Below are 21,917 nucleotides of genomic sequence, written 5' to 3'. Positions count from 1 at the left end.
TTAAAAGAAGTTGGTTTGTCGGTGCAGAGATTTCCTGGTATAATTTGATTCGGTCTCGCAATATTTTATAAGGGTTTATTTTTGTATACGGGAAATAATAAGGTTGCGTCTGTTGGATGAAAATACTTCTAATATATCCTCTATTGGAATATTTAATATTTATATTACAAATAGGGAGTGGCGTCCATATAACGCAAGTAAATATATTACTTTAGTTCCATAAAAGTTTTTCTACATTTTTGACAAGTAACCACCAAAATCGGGGCAAATTTCCGACCTCGACGAAAACTAAATTATGAGTTTATTTAGAGTGACAGTTGTCTGTCAATTTAACTCACAAATAAGTATTATTTTCTGTCATTTTTTGGATGTCGTCTGGCAATATTTTTCCCTGACTCGTTGAACAGTGGAACGGACATTAAATTAAAGGGGAAATTAAAGGCAGTTGAAAAAGCTAAATTGTGTTAATATTAATAGTTATCTCGAGGGCTTCCCACAATTTAGAGTGAGGTACACTATCATACGCTTTCTTGTAGGTATACGTAGAGGAGATGTATTTCTTGATTTCTTGCCATCTTTTTCTCAATTATCTGTGATACTGTAAATAAATGGTCGACCGTGGATAATCCCGCTTGTTCCTCCATATCCCGGTATTCTTCCTTAATTATCTTTTTGACCAATTTTCCATAGACCCTTGAAACAGAGCTCAGCAGCGAGATGCTCGATAGTTATCGCAGTCGACTCTACTTCCTTTTTTGTGTATTGTTATTATATATGATGTTTTCCATTCTTTCGGTATATTTTCACCATTATATATACTTACTTAATATAAACTTTATCAATTATCAGTCTAGTGTGAGCAATCGGAGCAAACACATACCTGAAAATGCTAGCCACTCGTGCTAGCGAAACGCTAGGAAGCATTTCTAACCAACGCGACGACCAAATTTCTAATTGTCTTCAAACGATGGCCGCGAAAGCCTAAACTACTACGAGTGCAACAGTAAAATTTGCCTATTCCTATATAAAATTCACTACAAACTACGTTATTGCAGCAAAATCCGTTTTATCCACTTATATTTGCTTATTATTGTAGTTATTGTTACAAATCCCGCATTTTTTATACGCTTTTTATACAAGTATAATATTACTATACTCTGTTTTTTTTTCTCAGGTAAGATTTCGACAGACGATGACAGAAGAAAAGCAGATGACGTCCAATACCAATCTATTTATTTAACTAAAAAAAGTTTCTAATAATTTTTGCGTCGTCTCTTGTTGTTTTTAACCAGTTAAGTTTATTTCAAAAATGACAGATCGTATTTCAATTTTATTGATTTGACGGAACGATAAACGACAAACGGACGCCGATGCGTATGAACTCGCCTTTAGATTTTTGACGTTTGTCAAAGTCTTGCCAAATTATAGGTTAGAATTTTGTGTCAACTTTTAGTCAAATACTGCGTTTTGGACATTTTGATTCGTGTTATTACGTGTGTTTTGTGTCTTTTGAAGTCAAGTGGAGGAAAAATCGAGTGTAAATTAACTGTAGACCCAGAGCACAGTTTATGGTTCATACTCGCTGCCCAGGCAGAAAGTTTAATACACCAATAAAGTTACCATCAATAAAGTTCGTATACCATCTCGTCGTAGATAAGTGCATCTCGAATATGGTAGAAGGACCATACTAAATACATACTAAAAACTGGAGTAGCTATAAAATATCGACATCACACGATAGGTAAATAATGGATTTTAGTACTGCAGAAAAATAATGTCAAAAGGTACCTACTGGTTTAAAAAAATTAAGATTAAAGTTAATTAATCAACCTTTAAGATATAATTTGGTAAATGTTATTATTAATAAAATAGTTTGTTTTATTTATGTTGTTTTATTTATTCCTGCGGAATATTGCAAATTTGTATTTGTACATAAGTTATATTGATAAATATAATCATAAATGCGGGAAGTTCATAATAGCTTGAAAGTAAGAAATAGTTTCTTTTTATATTTTTTTTGTATGCGGTTTGTTCTTGTTTGTTTTGTATTAACACATACCGTTTTTTATTAAATAAAATAACTCGATTACATTTTTTCAGTTTTATACAGTTTTTTTCACAATATTTTGAAGTAGTCACTTGTCAGTCAAATTTTAAATATATTAATTTCCTGCTATGCGTTCCAGTTGTACCAACTTATTTCTTTGTAAAATAAAATAAACTACTTTGAAATTAAAATGACAGACACATCTATCACTATCAAGGATCTTCTCGTTGGACAGGCTATCAAACCCTTACTTAATTTTAACAAAATAGTATATTTAATAAATCAAGTTAGGATAAAAAATACAGTATGATCGAAAAAACGGCGTCCAGTTGACTAGGAAATGACGATCGATGACATTTTCCATAAAAATGTACATATAAAATGACAGCGTTTTCCATTTCATAGCCAATATGTATCATATTGCAACAAAACCCGCCTTATCCGAATTATTTTTGTATTTCTTTCTATGCAAAAGTTAAATATTAATTTTTATTTCTAGAAAAACGAGATACAAAACAATGATTCCACTCAATGGACACGTGTTTTTGTAGATTAGGGCTTCAAATATTTGCTAAAACAGTTTTTGATTATTATCTCGAAACAACATTTGTGGGATAAGACTGGTTTTGTAACTGGACGCTTCAGTTACATTTGCAAACGACTACATCCATGATATTAATCATAAATATATTTAATATTTCCATTTATCTAAATATCCCCTCCTAATGTATCTTAATAAAACATAATTAAAATATTTTCAGCAGCAAAGCTATCACTAATAAATCACTCCTCTCACCTATTAACAGTTATTAAGGCACTTGTATACGTCTTCCTAAATCACTGCTAAATTTCCGACAGGAAGAAGGTTTGAAACCCGTTCAAAAACAAATAAGTTCGCAGGAGGCGGCCCGGCAGCTGTCAAAACTTTCGCCCACAAAACGTTCGGAATTAGCTCCGAATTATTCATGCTTCATCAGTTTGTGCGCGAGTTCGTTAGGCGAGTTAGCAGGAGCATCTTTAATTTTCAATTTGTTCAAGTCAATTTGACGAATTTATTAATAAAATTAGTTTTACCAGTTAAATATTTAATTGAGATAACTTCTTGGTATACTGTCACCTATAAAATATTTTACCTCTGCAAACAATTAGAATATATTACTCGTGATATTAATCATAAAACTGTTAATTTTTTAGCCGACCATACCAACTGGTATGGTAGGCTATTAAGATCGGCAAAAAAAAAGTTTTTTAATTTCACTCAAAATGAGTTATTTGGGTCATAAAAGACCTAAATACAAAATATTTTCATGGTGTCTGCCTGTCTGTTTGTCTGTCTGTCTGCCGATAGTTATCGGAAAATGTGGTACTTTAATAAAAGCAAAGAATATGACGTTAATAAAAATTAATAATAACCATTTACCAAAGAATGAAATCGAAATGATACTACCATGAAAACATCATTTGATTTCTAAACTTAGAAAAAATTCAATCATGTTTTTATGTTATTCTTAATTTTTTCTAAAATGGTATAGAAATTTCGAAAAGTACAAACTGGATTAACCATTTTAGAACATGCAAAAATTTTTATGAAGAATACATTTTTCTCAAAATGTCAATAATAAAAAGATTTTCCTCTTGTAAAGACAATCCGGGGACATAGAGGTGGGGATTCTAGTTCCTTGGGAGGAACTAGTTCCTTAGTTCTAGTTCCTCCAGAGGAATAGTTCCTTGAACTAGGTCTTTAGTTCACAATAGTTCCGGACTAACATTGACATCCCCCTTGCTTGCTAATGCGTTTCGTTGTCAGTCAGAACTATTAAGAGTATGACCTGTATAATTTTTATAATATACGGAGATACCATATGATCGAAAAAAACGGCGTCCAGTTGGCTGGGAAATGACAATCGCTGACATTTCCCATATAATTTTACATATGAAATGACACCGATCTTCATTTCATAGCCATCGCTGACGCCGTTTTTATTCGATCATACGGTATAACAAGACGTGTAATTGTGTATGTTAAAAACATATACGTAAGTTTTATTGCAGATAAAAAAATAAAAAAACTCAAATCAGAATTTAAAAAACTATATCACAAATCAATTGGAGCAAATATTACAAAAATTTTACGAAAAAATGCATTTTTCCTCACTTCAAGCTTTGTCTAAAAATTCAGAATATCTACTTAATTTTATAAGATATTTCTTGATTTTAGGGACCTAAAGTGAAACATTCCCATAAAATATTTAAAAAACAAACTAAAAATCAAAAACAGTATCCACGACAATTTTCTGTGGTAATTACGTCGCGCCGGCTGTGGCAATAGATAATCCATCGTCGCGTCGTCGCCTTGTAGCGTCGTATCTCGTATCTCGCTGATCCATACGTAAACTATTTTATTTAGTTCCTCTAGTTCAGTGATTCCCAAAGTGGTCCAGGTGGACCCCCAGGGGTCCACGGGAGACTTGCTGGGGGTCTACGTAGGCGTGAACAAAAAATGGGGGTCCATAAGATGTTAATGGGGGTCCACGAAAATTTATCTGCTTTTGATAGTAAAGAGCAAAAATGTAAGCATAGTTTTTATAAGGGCCTACCTACATTGTTTTAAGTACCTATCTAAGCAGATAATATTTTAATAAGGCAAGCGACTGTTACTTGTCCAAACTTGCGTATTCGATATTACGTACAATTTCGTGTACAGACTTGCAAAGCGCTATCCGCCCGACAATGCTTAATGCTTGTTCAGACATGAACTTGATCACCACTATAAATACTTGATGCCAAAGGCAAACGCATTCATTTGTTTCCGGAATTTCGAAAAAAGGCGGAATTTGGAAAAAAAGTTGTGAGAAAATTTATATCTGTGTTTGCTAGTGCCGGAGAAAAGTAAGTAACCTACCTTTTTTTGTTATAGTACTTAAGTATTTTGTTTACGTGTACTAGTCGGTTGATCACAACGGCCTGTATAGATAGGTAACTTAGTAACTTACAGATATTTTAATTGTCCTCTTTCGATTTGAAGACAAACACAGCACGTTTTATTCAATTGTTTTTTCACGAGAGAAACACTGCCTCTCTAAAAAGGCCGAATAAGCAATATTGCAGAGCAATTAATTTTGTAATTTTTCTTGCAAATAACTACTAATTTTATAAAACAGTAATTTCATAATCATTTTAAATTGGTTTTGAAGTAACTATTTTATCAAAACTATTCCTTTTCGGAAAGAGCGAGCGGTGTGCGCGGCGACGGGAAAAGGGCGGGGCTTGGACTTCGATGCCAGTTTGTCACGTTTTAACAATGAAGCCGCAGACAAAAATACGCAAATACACGGAGCGCGTGAACTCATTGATTTAATAAAATGTTAGTTGTCGTTTTTATGGACAATTTTGGGATTTCGACTTTTATTTTTCCTACACAAATATGATCAGTATTCGATACTGAGTACACCAATTTTATTTATACTATTAAAAATTAGTGGTAAATTATGTACTTTAAAATTGATACCGTTTTGTGAAAACGTCTGTATTTGTCTCAGCGGTTTATTAGTTGGTCCCTTTACAAGCCGTAATTCTATTTCCGCGTGCTGACAAAGGCTGCGGTGTGATACCTATATTCAGAAAAAAACTTGGTTACTAAAACATTTTTTTTTTTAGGTAAGGTAACTGACACGAAACATGGCTACAGCAAAGAAAAAATGTCGACAATATAGTATCGATTATTTGAAATATGGTTTTGTTCCATCAGAGGCAGACAAACAATTGCCCATGTGCCTATTATGCAACAAAGTTTTGAGCAATGACTCTATGAAACCATCAAAGCTCGAAGATCATCTAAAAAGGTGTCATACTGATAAAATAGGTAAAGATTTAAAATATTTTCAAACATTGAAAGAAAAATATGGAAAGAGACCCACCATGCACAGTATGTTCGCTTCAACATCTCAAAGTAACGATGATGGCTTGCGGGCATCTTACAATATCTCATTACTTATAGCAAAATCTGGAAAACCGCACACTATCGGAGAACAATTAATTTTACCCGCTGTTGAAGAGGTTTTAAAAACTGTTTTGCACAAATCTCCATTTGACGTACTAAAAAGAATTCCATTAAGTAACAATACTGTACAAAGACGCATTGATGAAATGAGCTCTGATATCGAAAGCTTTTTGTGCAATCATCTGCAAAAAACTCATTTTTCTATACAACTGGACGAGTCAACGTTACCCAGTAATGAAGCATTACTATTGGCATATGTCCGATTTATTGTTGAGGAAGAAATTCACGAAGAATTGCTATTTGCCAGAACTTTGGAGACTGACACTAAAGGCGAATCAATATTTAATGTCCTGAGTAATTTTTTTACGGAAAAATCGATCCCATTTACAAACATTATTTCAGTGGCAACAGACGGAGCTCCTGCAATGGTCGGGCGATATCGTGGGTTTATAAGTCATCTCAAAAGAATTATACCAGGACTTACAGCTATTCATTGCGTAATCCACCGACAACATCTTGTGGCAAAACATTTAAGTGACAGGTTGAACCAATCTCTTCATTTTGTAATAAAAGCTGTCAACAAAATCAGAAGCAATGCATTGAATACGCGTTTATTTGCTCAATTGTGCGACGAAAATGATGAAGACTTCCAACGACTGCTCTTACATACTGAAGTACGCTGGTTGTCGAAAGGTGCATGCTTAACGAGATTTTACTCTGTTTTCGATTCCATATTAGAGTTCTTAGAAAGTAGAGATCCAGATTTAAAAGAAAACTTGATCAAATTCAAAGCAGACATTGCGTATTTGACAGATTTGTTTAAAAAATTTAATGATATTAACTTGCAGTTACAAGGGGACAGCCTGAATTTAATAAAAACAAAGGGGATAATTTCGGCTTTTCTTGGGAAATTGAAATTTATGAAGCAAAACATTAGTCGGCGCGAATTCTCTCAATTTCCAAACTTGTCGCAGGTAGAATGTATTGATGAGGATATCCATACCTACAGTCAACATTTAAGTGCTCTGCATGATGACTTCAAAACCAGGTTTGAAGATATACTGACGATGGATATACCACCATGGATCATAAATCCATTTGATGAAACGGAAGTGGCCAATGTTGTATTACAAGAGGAGCTGCTCGAGCTAAGCACTAATGAGGAGCTGAAGGTGAAATTTAGAAAAGGCTACCCAACATTTTGGCTGCAAGCAGAAATACCCGAAAAATATCCTGGACTGTGGGAAATCGCAAGGAAATTTTTAATAGCTTTTCCCTCGTCATACCTTGTCGAAAGGAGTTTTAGTGCCGTTACAAACCTCTTAACAAAAAAAGGAGCAAATTAAACATCACAGAGCGGGGGATTTGCGGTTATTGCTCACAAAAATAAAGCCAAACATTGATCGTTTGCTGACACTCCATCAGATACATCCTTCCCATTAATTAAAATTATGACCTGAACCTATATTACCTTAATATTTTTCTTGTAATTCTATTCTTTTAATAAATAAAGTGATATAAAATGTACCATTTTTCGTTTTTATTTTACATATCGGAATATAGGGACAGAACTCAGAAGTGACACAATTTTTATTTTTTGGCGACTTTAAGAATGTGGTAGAAATGTAGCAGCAGGGGGTCCACCGAAACCAGTAAAATTTTGAAAGTGGTCCACGAGAAAAATAAGTTTGGGAACTACTGCTCTAGTTCCTTTAGGTCCGGATCCGATAACATACGGCATATGGCTGGCACTCCCCACTCCTGCCTAGCATCGACCGCGCTGCGCGCTGGCCCGATTCGTTCGTACGTAAACTAGTAAAACTAGTCTTTTATTTAGTTTAGTTCCTCTATGTCCGGATCCGATAACGTACGGCTGGCACTCCCCACTCCTGCCTACCATCGGGCTACGCGCGCTAGCCGATCCGTCGCCATCGCATATTATTCTATATCGGTCACAGTCTCGATCCCGGAACAGGTTCTGAGGAACTAGTTCTTTGAGAAACCAGGAACTAGTTCCTATCATTCCGGGGTCGGAATATGTAGTTCATTGGAACTAGTTCGTTCACGAACTACACACCTCTACGGGGACATACTGTATATTAAAAAAGTGTCATCATGTTGTTGATAATAGCAAAGCTGTCTATAATAAATCAGTTCTCCCACCTATTAACAGTTATTGAGGCATTTGCGGTGATAGAATTCATTAGTATATAATCATTAGTGATAGAATAACTCGAGTGAAAATTCGCTCGAGTACTCGATTATTGAAATAACCGACATCACTCGATTATGAACGCAAGCGATCCTAGAATAAGATAAATTGAAATCCGATTTTAATGTGACATACTCAATAAGAAGCGCAGCGAATTTTTACATTGCAGGTAGCAAATTTATACGACGTTATCTGTTGCGTATCTGAGTAACAAAATTTTACAACCTACATTGACAATGCTTTGAAATAAACTAAACATAAACTAAATCAAGCGAATTACTCGTCGCTCGTTGCTTGCTACTTGCAATTGATCACCGAAAGAATATGTGCTCGGCACACGCAACTTACTGCTTAGCGTTACGAGTACAAAAAGCCATGGGCAAAAAACCGTATTTTTAAATATGAGCGATATTTCGTTCGAGCGAACGCTCGATTATTGAAATCGCTTGAAACTCGAGTACTGGATTATTTAAATTAGTCCCATCATCAGTTTTTCCCATCACTATACAGGGTGGTCCGAACTGTATTCCGGAAACTTCGGCAGCATATTCTGCAGATAAAAATAAGTAAAAAAGTTCGTATAAATGTATGTCCTAAAATGCTTATTTTCGGAGATACAGGGTGTAGAAGTTTCATTTTTAGTTCGATTTTTTCCAAATAATTTCTGAAGTAAAGTCAATATTTGAATGAAAATTGGTGTCTGGGAGTTTTTTGACATGAGAAATTTGATTTTGATGTCAATATGGCTCCTACTAGTAGAGGGCGCCACCTACACATTTTTTAACCGGTTTGAAGAGTAATAACTTGTTGTCCGTACCTGTATATAACTACTGAGTAAAAAAATATACATTTACGACATTTTTTTACGTAAAAAGGGTCTCTTGGTAAAAATCGCTACGAGTAATGGTTTTGGAGATATTTGGAATTGAAATTATCAATACCTGTCATCATTGACATTAATTAAACATATTGACTAAATAGTTAGTAGACTGAAATCATAAATTTGAAATATTTTTGTGCCAAAAGTTCAACAGAAACTGTTTTATCATCATTTTTTGCAGAAAAATTTATGATTAATTTAAAAAAAATAAAAATTTCCTAAATTTATTATTTCAGTGATCTATCAACCTATCTACTCAACGTGTTTATTTTTCGCCAATAATGACATGTATTGACTATTCCCATTCTAAATATCTTAAGAACGGTTGCTCGTAGCGATTTTTATAAAGAGATATTTTTTTAGTCGGTAGTTTTATACAGGTACAGACAAAAAGCTATTACGACTCAAAACAGTTAAAACACATGTAGGTGGCGCCCTCTACTGGTAGGAGTCATATTGACATCAAAATCAAATTTCTCATGTCACAAAACTCCCAGACACCAATTTTCATCCAAATATAGACGTTACTTCAGAAATTATTTGGAAAAAATTGAAATAAAAGTGAAACTTCTACACCCTGTATCTCTGAAATTAAGCATTTTGGGATGTACATTTATACGATTTTTTTTGTTATTTTTATCTGCAGAATAAGGTGCAGAAGTTTCCGGAATACAATTCGGACCACCCTGTATATCACTGCCGAATTTTTCACAGGAAGAAGGTTTGAAGCTAGTCCAAGTTAGTATACCCTATATAATCAAATAACCACTAAGTAAAGGAGTATTCGAAAATATTTATCCCAGCCTTCCCCCAAAAAATTGTACCTACAGTTATTTATTTTTAAACAGGTAGTATAAACTATACACTTCATTTTCTTTATATTTTAGTAACCGTAGTTTAGTAATATACTTATTACGTTTATGCTAAATTTCTATTTTGAATTATTCAACGAGCCAATCACCTGTAGGTATTTTAGAGAAAAATAAAAAGAAAACTTAAATGCATTAAAATACCATTTGCAACTTAAAAGTGCAATAAATTTTAAACGCAAAATAAAACTAAGCCCCTTTCTATTGCGCTTTCTACCAGCTAAAGTGCTTGTATGTCCTTGAGGGCCATCTCGTAAATTTCAGCCGCTTTTAAAGCGACATTTTTATTTATTTGCCATAAAATACGGAAAGCACCTATATCCGGTTTATATAATATTATTATTGCTCTTTTATATTTATAGCAAATTTACCACTCTTGTCATCGTTTAAATAATCCAATGTAGACTTAGGCTAAGTCGCGGTTAAGCTTTATTTTAGCCGAAATCGCTTAAAATAATTCAACAAAACATCCAGTCTTCTATACCGGGTGCGGCTCACCCCCTATACCTTTTTTATTATTTCGGATAACAAAACAAGATTTGCTGTGTTAGTATATGACATAAATTAGGACTGACTGATGCATTTAATTGTTTTTGGTCACTTCCTTTTTCACCGGAAATAACTACAACTTTTGATTTTTAAATAACACCCTTAGTATTTTTTACTCTATTCAATAGAAAATGACACGCTGAATAGAATGACATATCATATGTCAAGTTTTGACATTTTCGCATATGATTTATTTGAAATTGTAACATGCGGTTCATAACGACAATTTGACTCGAAATGCCAAGTGTGTGGTACCAAATTATTCATAAAAAATAGTTTTTCCAAAAAAATGCTAATGAGCCACCCTTGTTCCATTTAAAAAAAAATTGAGATATGATTAAAAATACGGTTTGGGCATCTTTTAGCCGGCCAGAACAAGACACGAAAAAGACATCTCTAATCTAATGTATTAAATATTAACATTTTATTTTTTTTTCAGTACCGCCCAGTATTATCGACAAGGAAACTAGTTCGGATATGGTTGTGCTAGAATCCACCAATGTCAGTTTGACTTGTAAGGCTACAGGATATCCGGAACCTTATGTGATGTGGCGCAGAGAAGATGGAGATGATATCCGCTATAACGGAGAACATGGTAAGAACTAGTTTCATTTAGTAAAATCTGTTATGACAATCGGTCACTCATAGTATCAAGTGTTATGAAAAAATATTATATTAAAATTTTCGAGAAATAATGTTCACGAAATATAACATATTTTGAACAGTTCACCAGAATCAGTGTAGTATATACTTAATGACAAAAAAAGCAGAACATCTAAATTATATACCGCGTATTTCTCAAAAATGGCTCGTTTCTGCATTTTTTTTATTTTTTCATATAGAAAAACGAGTTATGGTACGTTAGTATATGACATAAATCAGGATTGAATCTTTATTCGATAGAATAGGACACTGAATCAAAAGACATATTATGTTGACTTACGACATTTTAGCATATGTTATATTTGAAATTGCAACATGGTGTTTATAACGACAATTTGACTCGAAACACCAATTGTGTGGTACCAAGTAATTCGTAAAAAATGATTTTTCCTAATATGCTACTGACCCATCCTCTTTCCATTTTAAAAATTAAAACCTATTTTTTTGAAGGCTCCTTGATTCAAAATTAGTGTTTTTAAGACTGTTGTTTTAAACTAATTTCCACAAATAAGACCAAATGCATGACCATTACAAAGGAGCCTCTACGGTGCAAATTGGTAATAAAAAACAATACTATTGATCAGATAATGTCATTCGAGTACCTCGGATGCAAAATTACAAGCTCAGGATTCCTGGAAGAAGAAGTAAGGAAACAAGCCAATAAAGCTGCCGCAATATCAGGACATCTTAAATATCCCATATGGAAAAACAAACATTTGAGTACAGAATGTAAGTCAAGAATATACAAAACCTGCATACGACCAGTGATGACATATGCTAAACCAGAGCTGAAACATCAGTAACAAAGAGAATCCTACGAACTACTGAAATGAAAACCTTAAGAATGATAACTGGATACACATTGAGGGACAGACAGAGAAATGTAGACATAAGAGAAAAGTGCCAAACAAACGACGTTGTCAGATGGATAAGGCAGAGAAGAAGAGAATGGAACCAGCATGTCAATAGAATGGGCCCCGACAGAATGGTCATAATAATTCGTAACAACGTACCCCATGGCAGAAGACCTACTGGACAACCACCTAAACGTTGGCAAGACAGTTGGCAGTCAACCTCGCAAGAGTTGCTTAGACAAGGAGGAAACCGGAACTAAACAGGCGATACGCCTTCTAAAAGAAAAAAAAAGAAGAAGAAGACTAAGTTGAAATTTAAAATACGATTTTTTTACCCGAAATATCAAAAGTTGACATAATATATTATTTTATTCAAAGTCTCATTTTTCATCGAATAAAGTAAAAAAATACTGAGGATGGTATATAAAAATAAAAAGTTAGTAGTCATGTCCAGTGACACAGTAAATGGCCGGAAACTATTGAATACGTCAATAAATCCTGATCTATATCAAACTAACGTACCGGATCTCGTTTTTTATCTGAAAAACTAAAAAAGGTGTTAATAAAATGTTGAACACAGGTGTCATAGGTACATCATATTATTTTCATAATCTAGTTATCACGTAATACATTCTTTAGTGCTGTTTAATTTAACCCTCAATAATTGGCGTGATGAATTTTTATACCGCTTATGGTGTGCATCGGAGTTATGGTTACTCTTCGAAGAAAAATCAATGTCTCGATGATCTTCATCTCACTTAAGCCTCTTTAATTTCATCAAACCACTCAATTAATGCTTCCCAGTGAGGCACACTTTTTAGACTACCCACCATCCTAATAATGAAACACTCTTGGCGTGGTAGTGTCACAGACCCCAATGAAACTTTAGCCCCCGCTGGTAGGAAGCATACTTGATAAAATCTAGTGCGCCTTTAACAGTTGCATATTGGTACCCTAACTTAAAGATAAAAGGCGCGGCGATGCGTAATTCTTAAACGTAAACACTTTACAGAGGTTTAAATATTGATTGGGGTCTAGTAGACCCCACCACGCCCGTTGAGGGCTAACTTAAAACACAAAAATCATTTATAAATAAAGAATAAGACACATAAAAGAATACAAACTGTATAATAAAATTTCTGAAGATTACGTTTTGCTATGTAATTTTCGTTGTTTTGGCTGAGGTGCAATATAAGTGCTCAATAAAAACGTGTGGGGAAAAAATAAAGAAAAAAATAGGCTGACATAATAGCCGCGACTATATCCTCTTCTCCGTTTCGTTTCCTCATATTTGCGCGCCATAAATAACAGCAGGCCGTGAAAAGGTACTAAAATATAATTGGATGATGATGGAAGGCTTTTCAGGAAATAGTAACAACTTTTTTTTTCGTATTTAGCTTCGTTAGCGAAATTTTGTTAAAGCACATTACTGCATGTAACAAAGTTTCTCAAAAATATATAATTTTTTTTTTGTATTTTATTAATGTTAAATTTAATATAACACAATAGTCCAAGAAAATAGGCTTTTAAATAGAAAGTTTTGGTAAAAACTTGAATTTTTAAGATAAGTTACTTTGAAAGATCTAAAAATTATTTGGTGATTTTTTTTTAAATTCACCCCCGCAAGAAGGGCTGAAATAAATAAATATTTTTTTTTCGAAATTTCGGAAAAACGGTAAGTAAGAAAAAAAGTTCAAATAAAAGTTGTAGTGTCCAATTTTACGTAAAAATGGTCTCTCTATGTTTTTTGCTCAAATCAAAATTAACCGAGATAGGGTGGCTAGAAGCTAGGGTGGTTTTACAGCAACACTAGAAAAAATCTTCCGTCAGCTGGATTGGACCAACAAGATTAAAATAGATGGAGAATATCTTAATCGTCTTCTAAGATTCGCTGATGACATAGTCCTAATTGTCAATAATCCTAAAGAACTACAAGCACAAATTATTTACTTACTGCCATTACTCGCTGACGAGTATTTGACACGCATCAGAAGATGGTTACGCAAGGTGTTTCCTTTCATGAGCTTTTCTGTGACTGAAAAGCCCGATAAGTGATGTTATCTCTCTTCCGCGCTCCGGACATTCAAAAATCTCATTACTTTGTTGCCTCTTTACTTCTTGGTTGCCATTGTTAACTGAGTTTACAATTCTCCTCCATTGCGTTCCATTGTGCTTCCTCCCACTGATGCTTGTGCTTCCTCCCACTGATGCTGCATACTTATCTCCTTTAAGTTTTCATGGAAAATACCTTTGTATCTTTTGAGTTGTCCACCCGGTTTCCTCTTACCCTCTACAACCTCACCGTAAAGAAGAGATTTCGGTTGGCGGTTTTCTTGCATTCTGCATACGTGGCCAGCACATCTTAAGCGGGATTTAGTAATCATGACTTCAGCGCTCTCGCAGCTTGCTTTTTCAAGGACTGATACGTTTGAGACATGGTGGTACCATTTAATGCTTGACAGTTGTCTAAGGTGTCTTTATTGCAATTTATTTAATACGCTCGTGTGTCGGCGGTACGGTACCCAGGTTTCGCTTCCATATAACATGGTGGGGATTATTATTGCTTGGTACACTGCAAGTTTCGTTTTTGTGGTCAAGTCATGATTGTAGAAAACCCTGTCTTTTAATTTCCAGAATGCTCTTGATGCGCTGCTAATTCTGTCGATATTGGCTTTTTTCGAAATCAAACCGCCGATGCCGAGATAATTGAATTCCGCTACGTATCCCAATAGTTCTTCTCCGATTTTTATAGCACTGTTATGATTTTTCGGGGGAGTTTACATTATTTTAGTTTTATCAATGTTCAGCTTAAGGCCCAAAGTCTCGTATGCCCAGGTATATATGTTGTTTTTTATGTTGAACAGACTGCCGTCATACCTGTATCTGACACCCATTCCTTTTTCCTGCAGTTTGCTGTCCACTATAATAGAGAGAGCTACCATGAATATGTTGAATATGAGGAGCTAGGACACATCAATGTCTAACTCGGCACAAATTAATGAACTAAATAAAGCCAGCAATAAAGTGGGTCTCAAAATGAATTTAGCTAAACTAAAATAATGTACGTCGAACTAGTGGAGGGAAAAGACATTCTAATAAATAACACAACATTAGAAGTAGTAGAACAATATAAGAACAATATATATATATATATATATATATATATATATATATATATATATATATATATATATATATATATATATATATATATATATATATATATATATATATATATATTTGAGACAACTAATACACAACCCAATCTCTACTATCAGAAACCAAAAGAAGAATTAAGTTAGCATGGAGTACTCGGTAGAATGTGTCGGTAGAATGTATAAATATCTTTCATATATGGAAGAGATGAATTCAATCATATTTAAATCTAGAATGCTACTCTATCTAAAGAAGAAAACATTCGACCTATGCATGCGAAACATGGACACTTAAAATGGACTTCATATGGAAACTGCATGTCGCACAACACTCAATGGAACAAAAGATGCTGGGAATAACCAAGAAAGACCTTAAAATAATAGAGTGGATACGAAAACAGACTCCGAAAAGGTAATAGATGTCATCCACAGAGTCAAATCGCTTATTCAGCAATGGGAAAGAGACCTGGCAAGAAGAACGGCAACAGATGGACGACAAAAATAACAATATGGCAGGTACCCAGAGAGGAATTAAGAGACCTAGAAGAAGACCAACCCTGAGATGGGACCACGATATTAGGAAATTAGCAGGGATAACTTCGGCCCGCATAGCCAACAATAGACAAAAATGGGCCTAACTACAAAGAGACTATGTGAAGGAGGCTACATCTTTGTTGGAAATGGTTGAATAGTGAGTAGGCTGAAAATGATGTTGATGATGATTTTTGATCAGAATTTATCTCAGAAAATTCAAATGAACAACGAATATACGATAAACGAATAAAAAAATAAGAGAATATATACTGGCATCGATACGATAACAAAAACTATACAGGATGAGTCTTAAATATGTGCAAATATTTTAGGGTTAGTATTTCGACTCCAGAAACACGTCTATGAGATTTTTTTCTAAAAAAAATGAATATTTAGAATTTTTTGAAAATATTTTTGGAACATTTTCTAGTTTTTATTTAACATAATTTCTTGATAGTATGTCATCATAAGTAGTAGATTAAATTTACAAGAAAGAAATCCCAGAAAAGACCCAGTGGTTTTCAAAATTAAGCAATTTTTTTTAATTATCAAAGCAAAATAACTCTGTTATAAAGTTTATACAGGGTGGCCCATAGAAAACGTAACGGCCAGGATATTTTTTTTTTCAAAAAATCCAAAAACACGTCAATTTTGTTTGTGAGGGGGACAACTTTTGCCCAAAAATGATTGCAAAATCTTCAACCCTCTAAGCGGGGGTGTCATCCCCCAACTTTTTTTAAATGGGAAGGGGGGTCAAGTGGCACCGCAATGAAAAGAGCTTTCTATTATCTATATTTCCCTGCTTCGTTTTTGAAAATCGGTTGAGTCATTGAGAAAATACGAAGGATTGAAATTTGAAAAGTTTATTTAATACATTTATCAGAGTAAATGATAAGGATAAATTCCTTCGACCAATTTGCTTTTTTTTCTTATTATTTCTAGATGTTTACGCATTTTTTCACTTGCCACAAGGTTGAACGATCAGGTGCGTTCTCAATATCGTTAAACTGACCCACAATAGAATTTCCAAAAATACCAGCCCGCGACGATCAAAATCGTCTTCGTTGAGTTCTTGTACCAACTGAATTTTGTACGTGTGGAACTTGTGTTTTTTTAATATCGTTTGGACACTTGTACGATTCACGCCGATCTCATTGGTTAATTTTCTTGTACTCAGGATACTATCCATGGCAACTTGGCCCAATACGAATACCTCCATAGCTTCATTTACTACAGGATTTTCCCCCTGCCTCTTTTTATTCATAACGGAACCAGTTTCGTGAAATTTTGCTACTAAATTGCGAACAATTTTGCCATAAAGGTGTTTGTCAGGATGACGTTCATTGAATATCTGCGCAAACCGATTGCCACATTCATTATTTTTAAAATAAAGTTCGATTATATCCACTTTTTCTGCAAGAGAGTACACCATAATTGTTAAAAAGTTTAACGATATTGAGAAGAACTTCAACGCACAAGTCACAGAACAGCTATCTAGCAACTACCGCACCTGATCGTTCAACCTTGTGGCAAGTGAAAAAATGCGTAAACATCTAGAAATAACAAGAAAAAACAGTAAATTGGTCGAAGGAATTTATCCTTATCATTTACTCTGATAAATGTTTAAATATACTCTTTTCAAATTTCAATCCTTCATATTTTCTCAATGACTCGACAGACTTTCAAAAACGAAGCGGGGAAATATAGAAAATTGAAAGCTCTTTTCAATGCGGTGCCACTTGACCATTTGAAAAAAAAACTCTTCCCATTTGAAAAAAGTTGGGGTATGACACCCCCGCTTAGAGGGTTGAAGATTTTGCAATCATTTTTGGAGCAAAAGTTGTCCCCCTCATAAACAAAATTGACGTGTTTTTGGATTTTCTGAAAAAAAAATTACCCTGGCCGTTATGCCTTGCGGAACGTTTTCGATGAGCCACCCTGTATATGTTTCATTTATCTAGATATACCAGCCCTGAAAATATTTGCACTTATTTAAGACTTATCCAGTATAACTTGTAACTCGTAACGGCATGAAACGAAACAAAATTAATTTTCGTCAAGTTAAAAGTTGTCGCCGTTAAAGAAAATCACCGATAAATTTAGAAGCGATTTCGATAGTAAACGATTCTTTCTACTTTCCTCTTTGAATAAAATAGTGGGTTTTAAATAATTCAAAATTTGCCGCCAGCAATAATATAAAGCAACGCTTTTCAAAGGAAATAAATTATTATTCCGTTCTGTCGGAAACAGCTGGACAAAATTATTGATTCAAACAGCACCGGGTTGGGAATAAGAAATAATATTTTTCATTTCAGTCCATAAGAAACGCCGAATATCGTCTACCTTCCTCTTTATTTGACGGCATCCGAATCAAATAAAAATGCAAATTATTGCTATTTTTTTATTCAATCAGTCGATATTTATGTGGGAAATATATTTGTAGAATTTTGAAAATCACAGAATCTTATGCAGCTTAGCAGTTGCAATGGTAATGCCTCAATGGTAATGCCCAAACTCCGATGCACGTGATCAACTTTGAGTGAGAAGCGATGGCCAGATTGTGATGGATTTATGAGATGAATCTTAATTTAAAATTGACAAACAACATAATATTTATTATATCATTTTTTAAAGAGTTTTACGTTTTATTTTTAATTTAATAACTAATATTTTACCGATTAATTGATTTATTTGTTTTATAGCTTATTTTACTTATTACATATTAGCAAAAACTAGTCCATTATGAAGATTATTATAAGCGTTACTGTGGTTTATATATTTATTGATGTACATCTTCAAACGCCATAAGTAATAACAAGTAAGAGTGTGTGCTATTAGTGCACAAACTAATAATCACAAAATTTACTAAAAACTAACTTTCAAAGTGGTATAATGTGTTTATCAATCAAACTTACTTTTCTGACTGCAGTCAAGGGTAATAAAGGACCTTTGTTGTCACGTTGTCGTTCAAAATAATTTAAAAAAAAACCGGGAAGCTACAAGCTCTTTGCCTCGACTGTTCATATGCTTCGGCATATTTTCAACACACAGTTTCAAGAAATACAATACAAAATCTCGAAAATTTAGTTCTTAAAAGAATTGTTCGTGATTAAAAATGCTATTTTTAAAATAAGACTATGAAATAGGAAAAAAAACGAGAATTACTCACAAAGATTCAACAACAACACGATATTATACAAAATAATCACTGACACTAGGATAATTGTCAAATAATAAAGAACCACATTGCTTAGCACGGCGCAATGTGACCAGACCAACATAGCGATAATAAAATTCGGTTGAAACTAATTTTTGCAGCTTTAATCTAAATAAAATATCTGTTCTGTTCTTGATTTTCCCTAGCGGCATCACGAAAAGCAGGTAAAATATGATTTTCGAGTAGTTCCAAATAATATTCTGCATTTAAATTTCGCGTAAGAAATAATGACCCGATAATATTGTGTCCGAATATCCCTGCCCAAACATTTACTTTCTGTGGAAATTGCGTCCTTGTTTCGACAAACCTGTGTTGGTTTTCTTTGTTCCTATATCGATAATTTTGAAAATTGGGTTCATTATTTAAGGTAAACGTGCATTTGTCAGTGAAACATATGTTTTTTAAAAATTCCCTATCCGTGTTTGCTCTTTCCATCATATTAAAACAATACGCCTGCCGCCGTATTTCGTACCCATCACGTAGTTCTTGGTGCTTTTCATATTTGAAGGAATAGTATTTATGTTGTTTCAAAATTCGAAACACTGTAGTGTGATCTATTCCTATTTCATCCTCAAGTTTCCTTGTGCTGGTCTTTCCATCGTTCTCTTCCACGCAAAATAAATCTTCCAAGTCGGTATCATTTCTTGCATCTTCTCTTTATTCCTGCCTTGCTTCACATCTGCAGTTATTTATTAGGGTACCTTTGGTCTCAAATCTCTGGATATTCCTTGCGATTGTAGACTTTCCAGGTATCGGTCTATTCGGATACAGAGCAGCCAACATGTCCGACACCTTTTGATAACTATTTCCTTGATAATACCATTTAATCATCAATATTTTTTCTTCGGTAATGTAATTTATGGCTAATATTTTCGAGGTAGGTATGCACTAAATAGATAAATTTCTGAAATGACAACTTCATTTGACAGTTATCTTTTACCTTGACTGGTGGTTATAAGTAAATACAGGGCCATAAGAAAGGAGAAATATTTAAAAAGAAATCGGCGATAACTCGTAAACGGGCTAATCGAAAATATCTAAAGTTATTCTTTTGAATGTGGGTTTTAGTGCTCTTCAATAAACCTAAATGGAATTATTCCCTAAAATAATTAGGGAAGCCTGACCCCATTAAAATTTACATGGAATTTCCTCCATGTCCCGCTCGACGATGCAACACCCGTATTTGTACTCACAAAGATGATCAAAATAAATATAATTCATTATTATGTATTGTTCAGAAATATCCCATACAGAACGTCAAATCACATTTACGATGTGTTTACATTATTACATGTAGACACAGGGTGACACAATTCCCCCGATGAAAATATGCTACGTTTACACATTGTAGTTCAACACGTATGCACAAAGGTTAAACGTCCGCCTCACAGTGTAGCCACAGTATAGTATTTACGTATACATAAAGTAAGGGATACACAGTGTGCCGTAGGATACACAGTGCTGGTGTATTACGTTTAAACTATGTTTACACATTGCAGTTGTGACTACCGCCTGTATATGTATGTATTTTGCTTCGTATATACATCTTAGTGCTAGATAAAACTAGTTCTTATTAACGAATTTAGGAAATAATACAAGTTTTGATGCCTAACTTTTTTTTAACCTTTCGTTCTTTTTAAGAAATATTTATTCATTGATACCAATTATCTTTTTAGAACGAAAATTAGGAACGCAAAACTTTGTATTTTCCAAAAGTATCTCGATTGTAAGTTAAAGAGAAGTAGCCTTAAAATTGTGCCATTTTTGTTTTGTATTAAATGTACCATTTTTCTTCCATAAAATGGATTAAGTGGTTAAAAAATAAAATTCTTATATTTCTTTATATCATGGAACGCAATAGCGCAAATAACACAATAATAATAATTATTTACACTGCATAAACCAGAAGTAAGAAAACACTGTAAAAGAACAGAATTTGTATCAAAATGTATTAAAAATATAAGTACCTAGTATAACAACATACTAAAATGGTAAACACTGGTAAATCGCCACGATTTGGTGGACCTCGTTTAGTCATTTTTTTCTCCTCTTTTCCCTCCAAGCAGTTGGTTTATTAGCATACTCATTCATCGAGCACTCTGTTGGACTTTGTTGTATTTTATTTCCAGATTAACAATCTCACCCTTAAATTTTATATGAAACTGATTATTGAATATTAAACATATCTGTATATCGGTCCATCAATAACTTGCCGAATATCAGTGTAAGAAGTTCTTTGAAGTGTTTAAATCTTTCTTTCTCTGGTCCATTTAGATTTTTATTATTTCCAAATTATAAAAAATTATATTGCAGAGCTAACTCAGATAACCTCTTTATCATTATACGAGAATATTTGGAGTTTTCATTCATTGGAGTCAAAATTTGGTAAATTGGGTATCGAGTAAAAGTCGCTGCTATAATATTAATAATACTCTTAGGAAGGTGTAACAAGGTAATTAAAAACTTGTACTTACCTTAAAATCTCTTTTAAACTACACACAAACAGAACATTTATATAGAGCTTCGGAATAATAAAACAATAATCGCTGCTAACACATACCACTCCTAGAAAGGAGAAAGGAGAGAGGACACATAAGATACACTTGGTCGGTATGTCTACGCTGAGGCTATCCGCGCATGCGCACACCTTCATTTCATGCTGGAATGTAGACACAACAGTACACTATTACAAAGTGTCTATATAGATATTTATATTATGTGTATACGTCACATTTTTACAAGGTGTGTATCATAGGCACAACTATGATACGAAGTATCACACATACATATGACTTATACATTGTATGTCTCATATACCGACGTCAGATTTCATCATTTTAATAATTATTTGTTACGTTACAAAAAATTCTTTAGAATCTTGAGTGCATACGGTATACAACTAGTAAACATTGTATCACACAATTCTGTCAATATAAA

General features: G+C 33.8%; 1 protein-coding gene across 1 annotated transcript in view; it reads left to right on the top strand.

The window, feature by feature from the left end:
• Window positions 1–21,917, top strand: part of LOC115878441 (lachesin) — a 257,713-nt gene that overhangs the window by 67,099 nt on the left and 168,697 nt on the right. The window contains exon 3 of the mRNA XM_030894951.1: window positions 10,997–11,152. Coding sequence (XP_030750811.1) covers window positions 10,997–11,152 — 156 coding nt within the window. The remainder of the gene's footprint in view (window positions 1–10,996; window positions 11,153–21,917) is intronic.

The sequence above is a fragment of the Sitophilus oryzae genome, unplaced genomic scaffold, assembly GCF_002938485.1.
Source record: "Sitophilus oryzae breed Bouriz unplaced genomic scaffold, Soryzae_2.0 scaffold_1512_pilon_pilon, whole genome shotgun sequence".
Classification (NCBI taxonomy): Eukaryota; Metazoa; Arthropoda; class Insecta; order Coleoptera; family Curculionidae; genus Sitophilus; species Sitophilus oryzae.
This window is presented reverse-complemented; position numbering and strand designations above follow the sequence as displayed.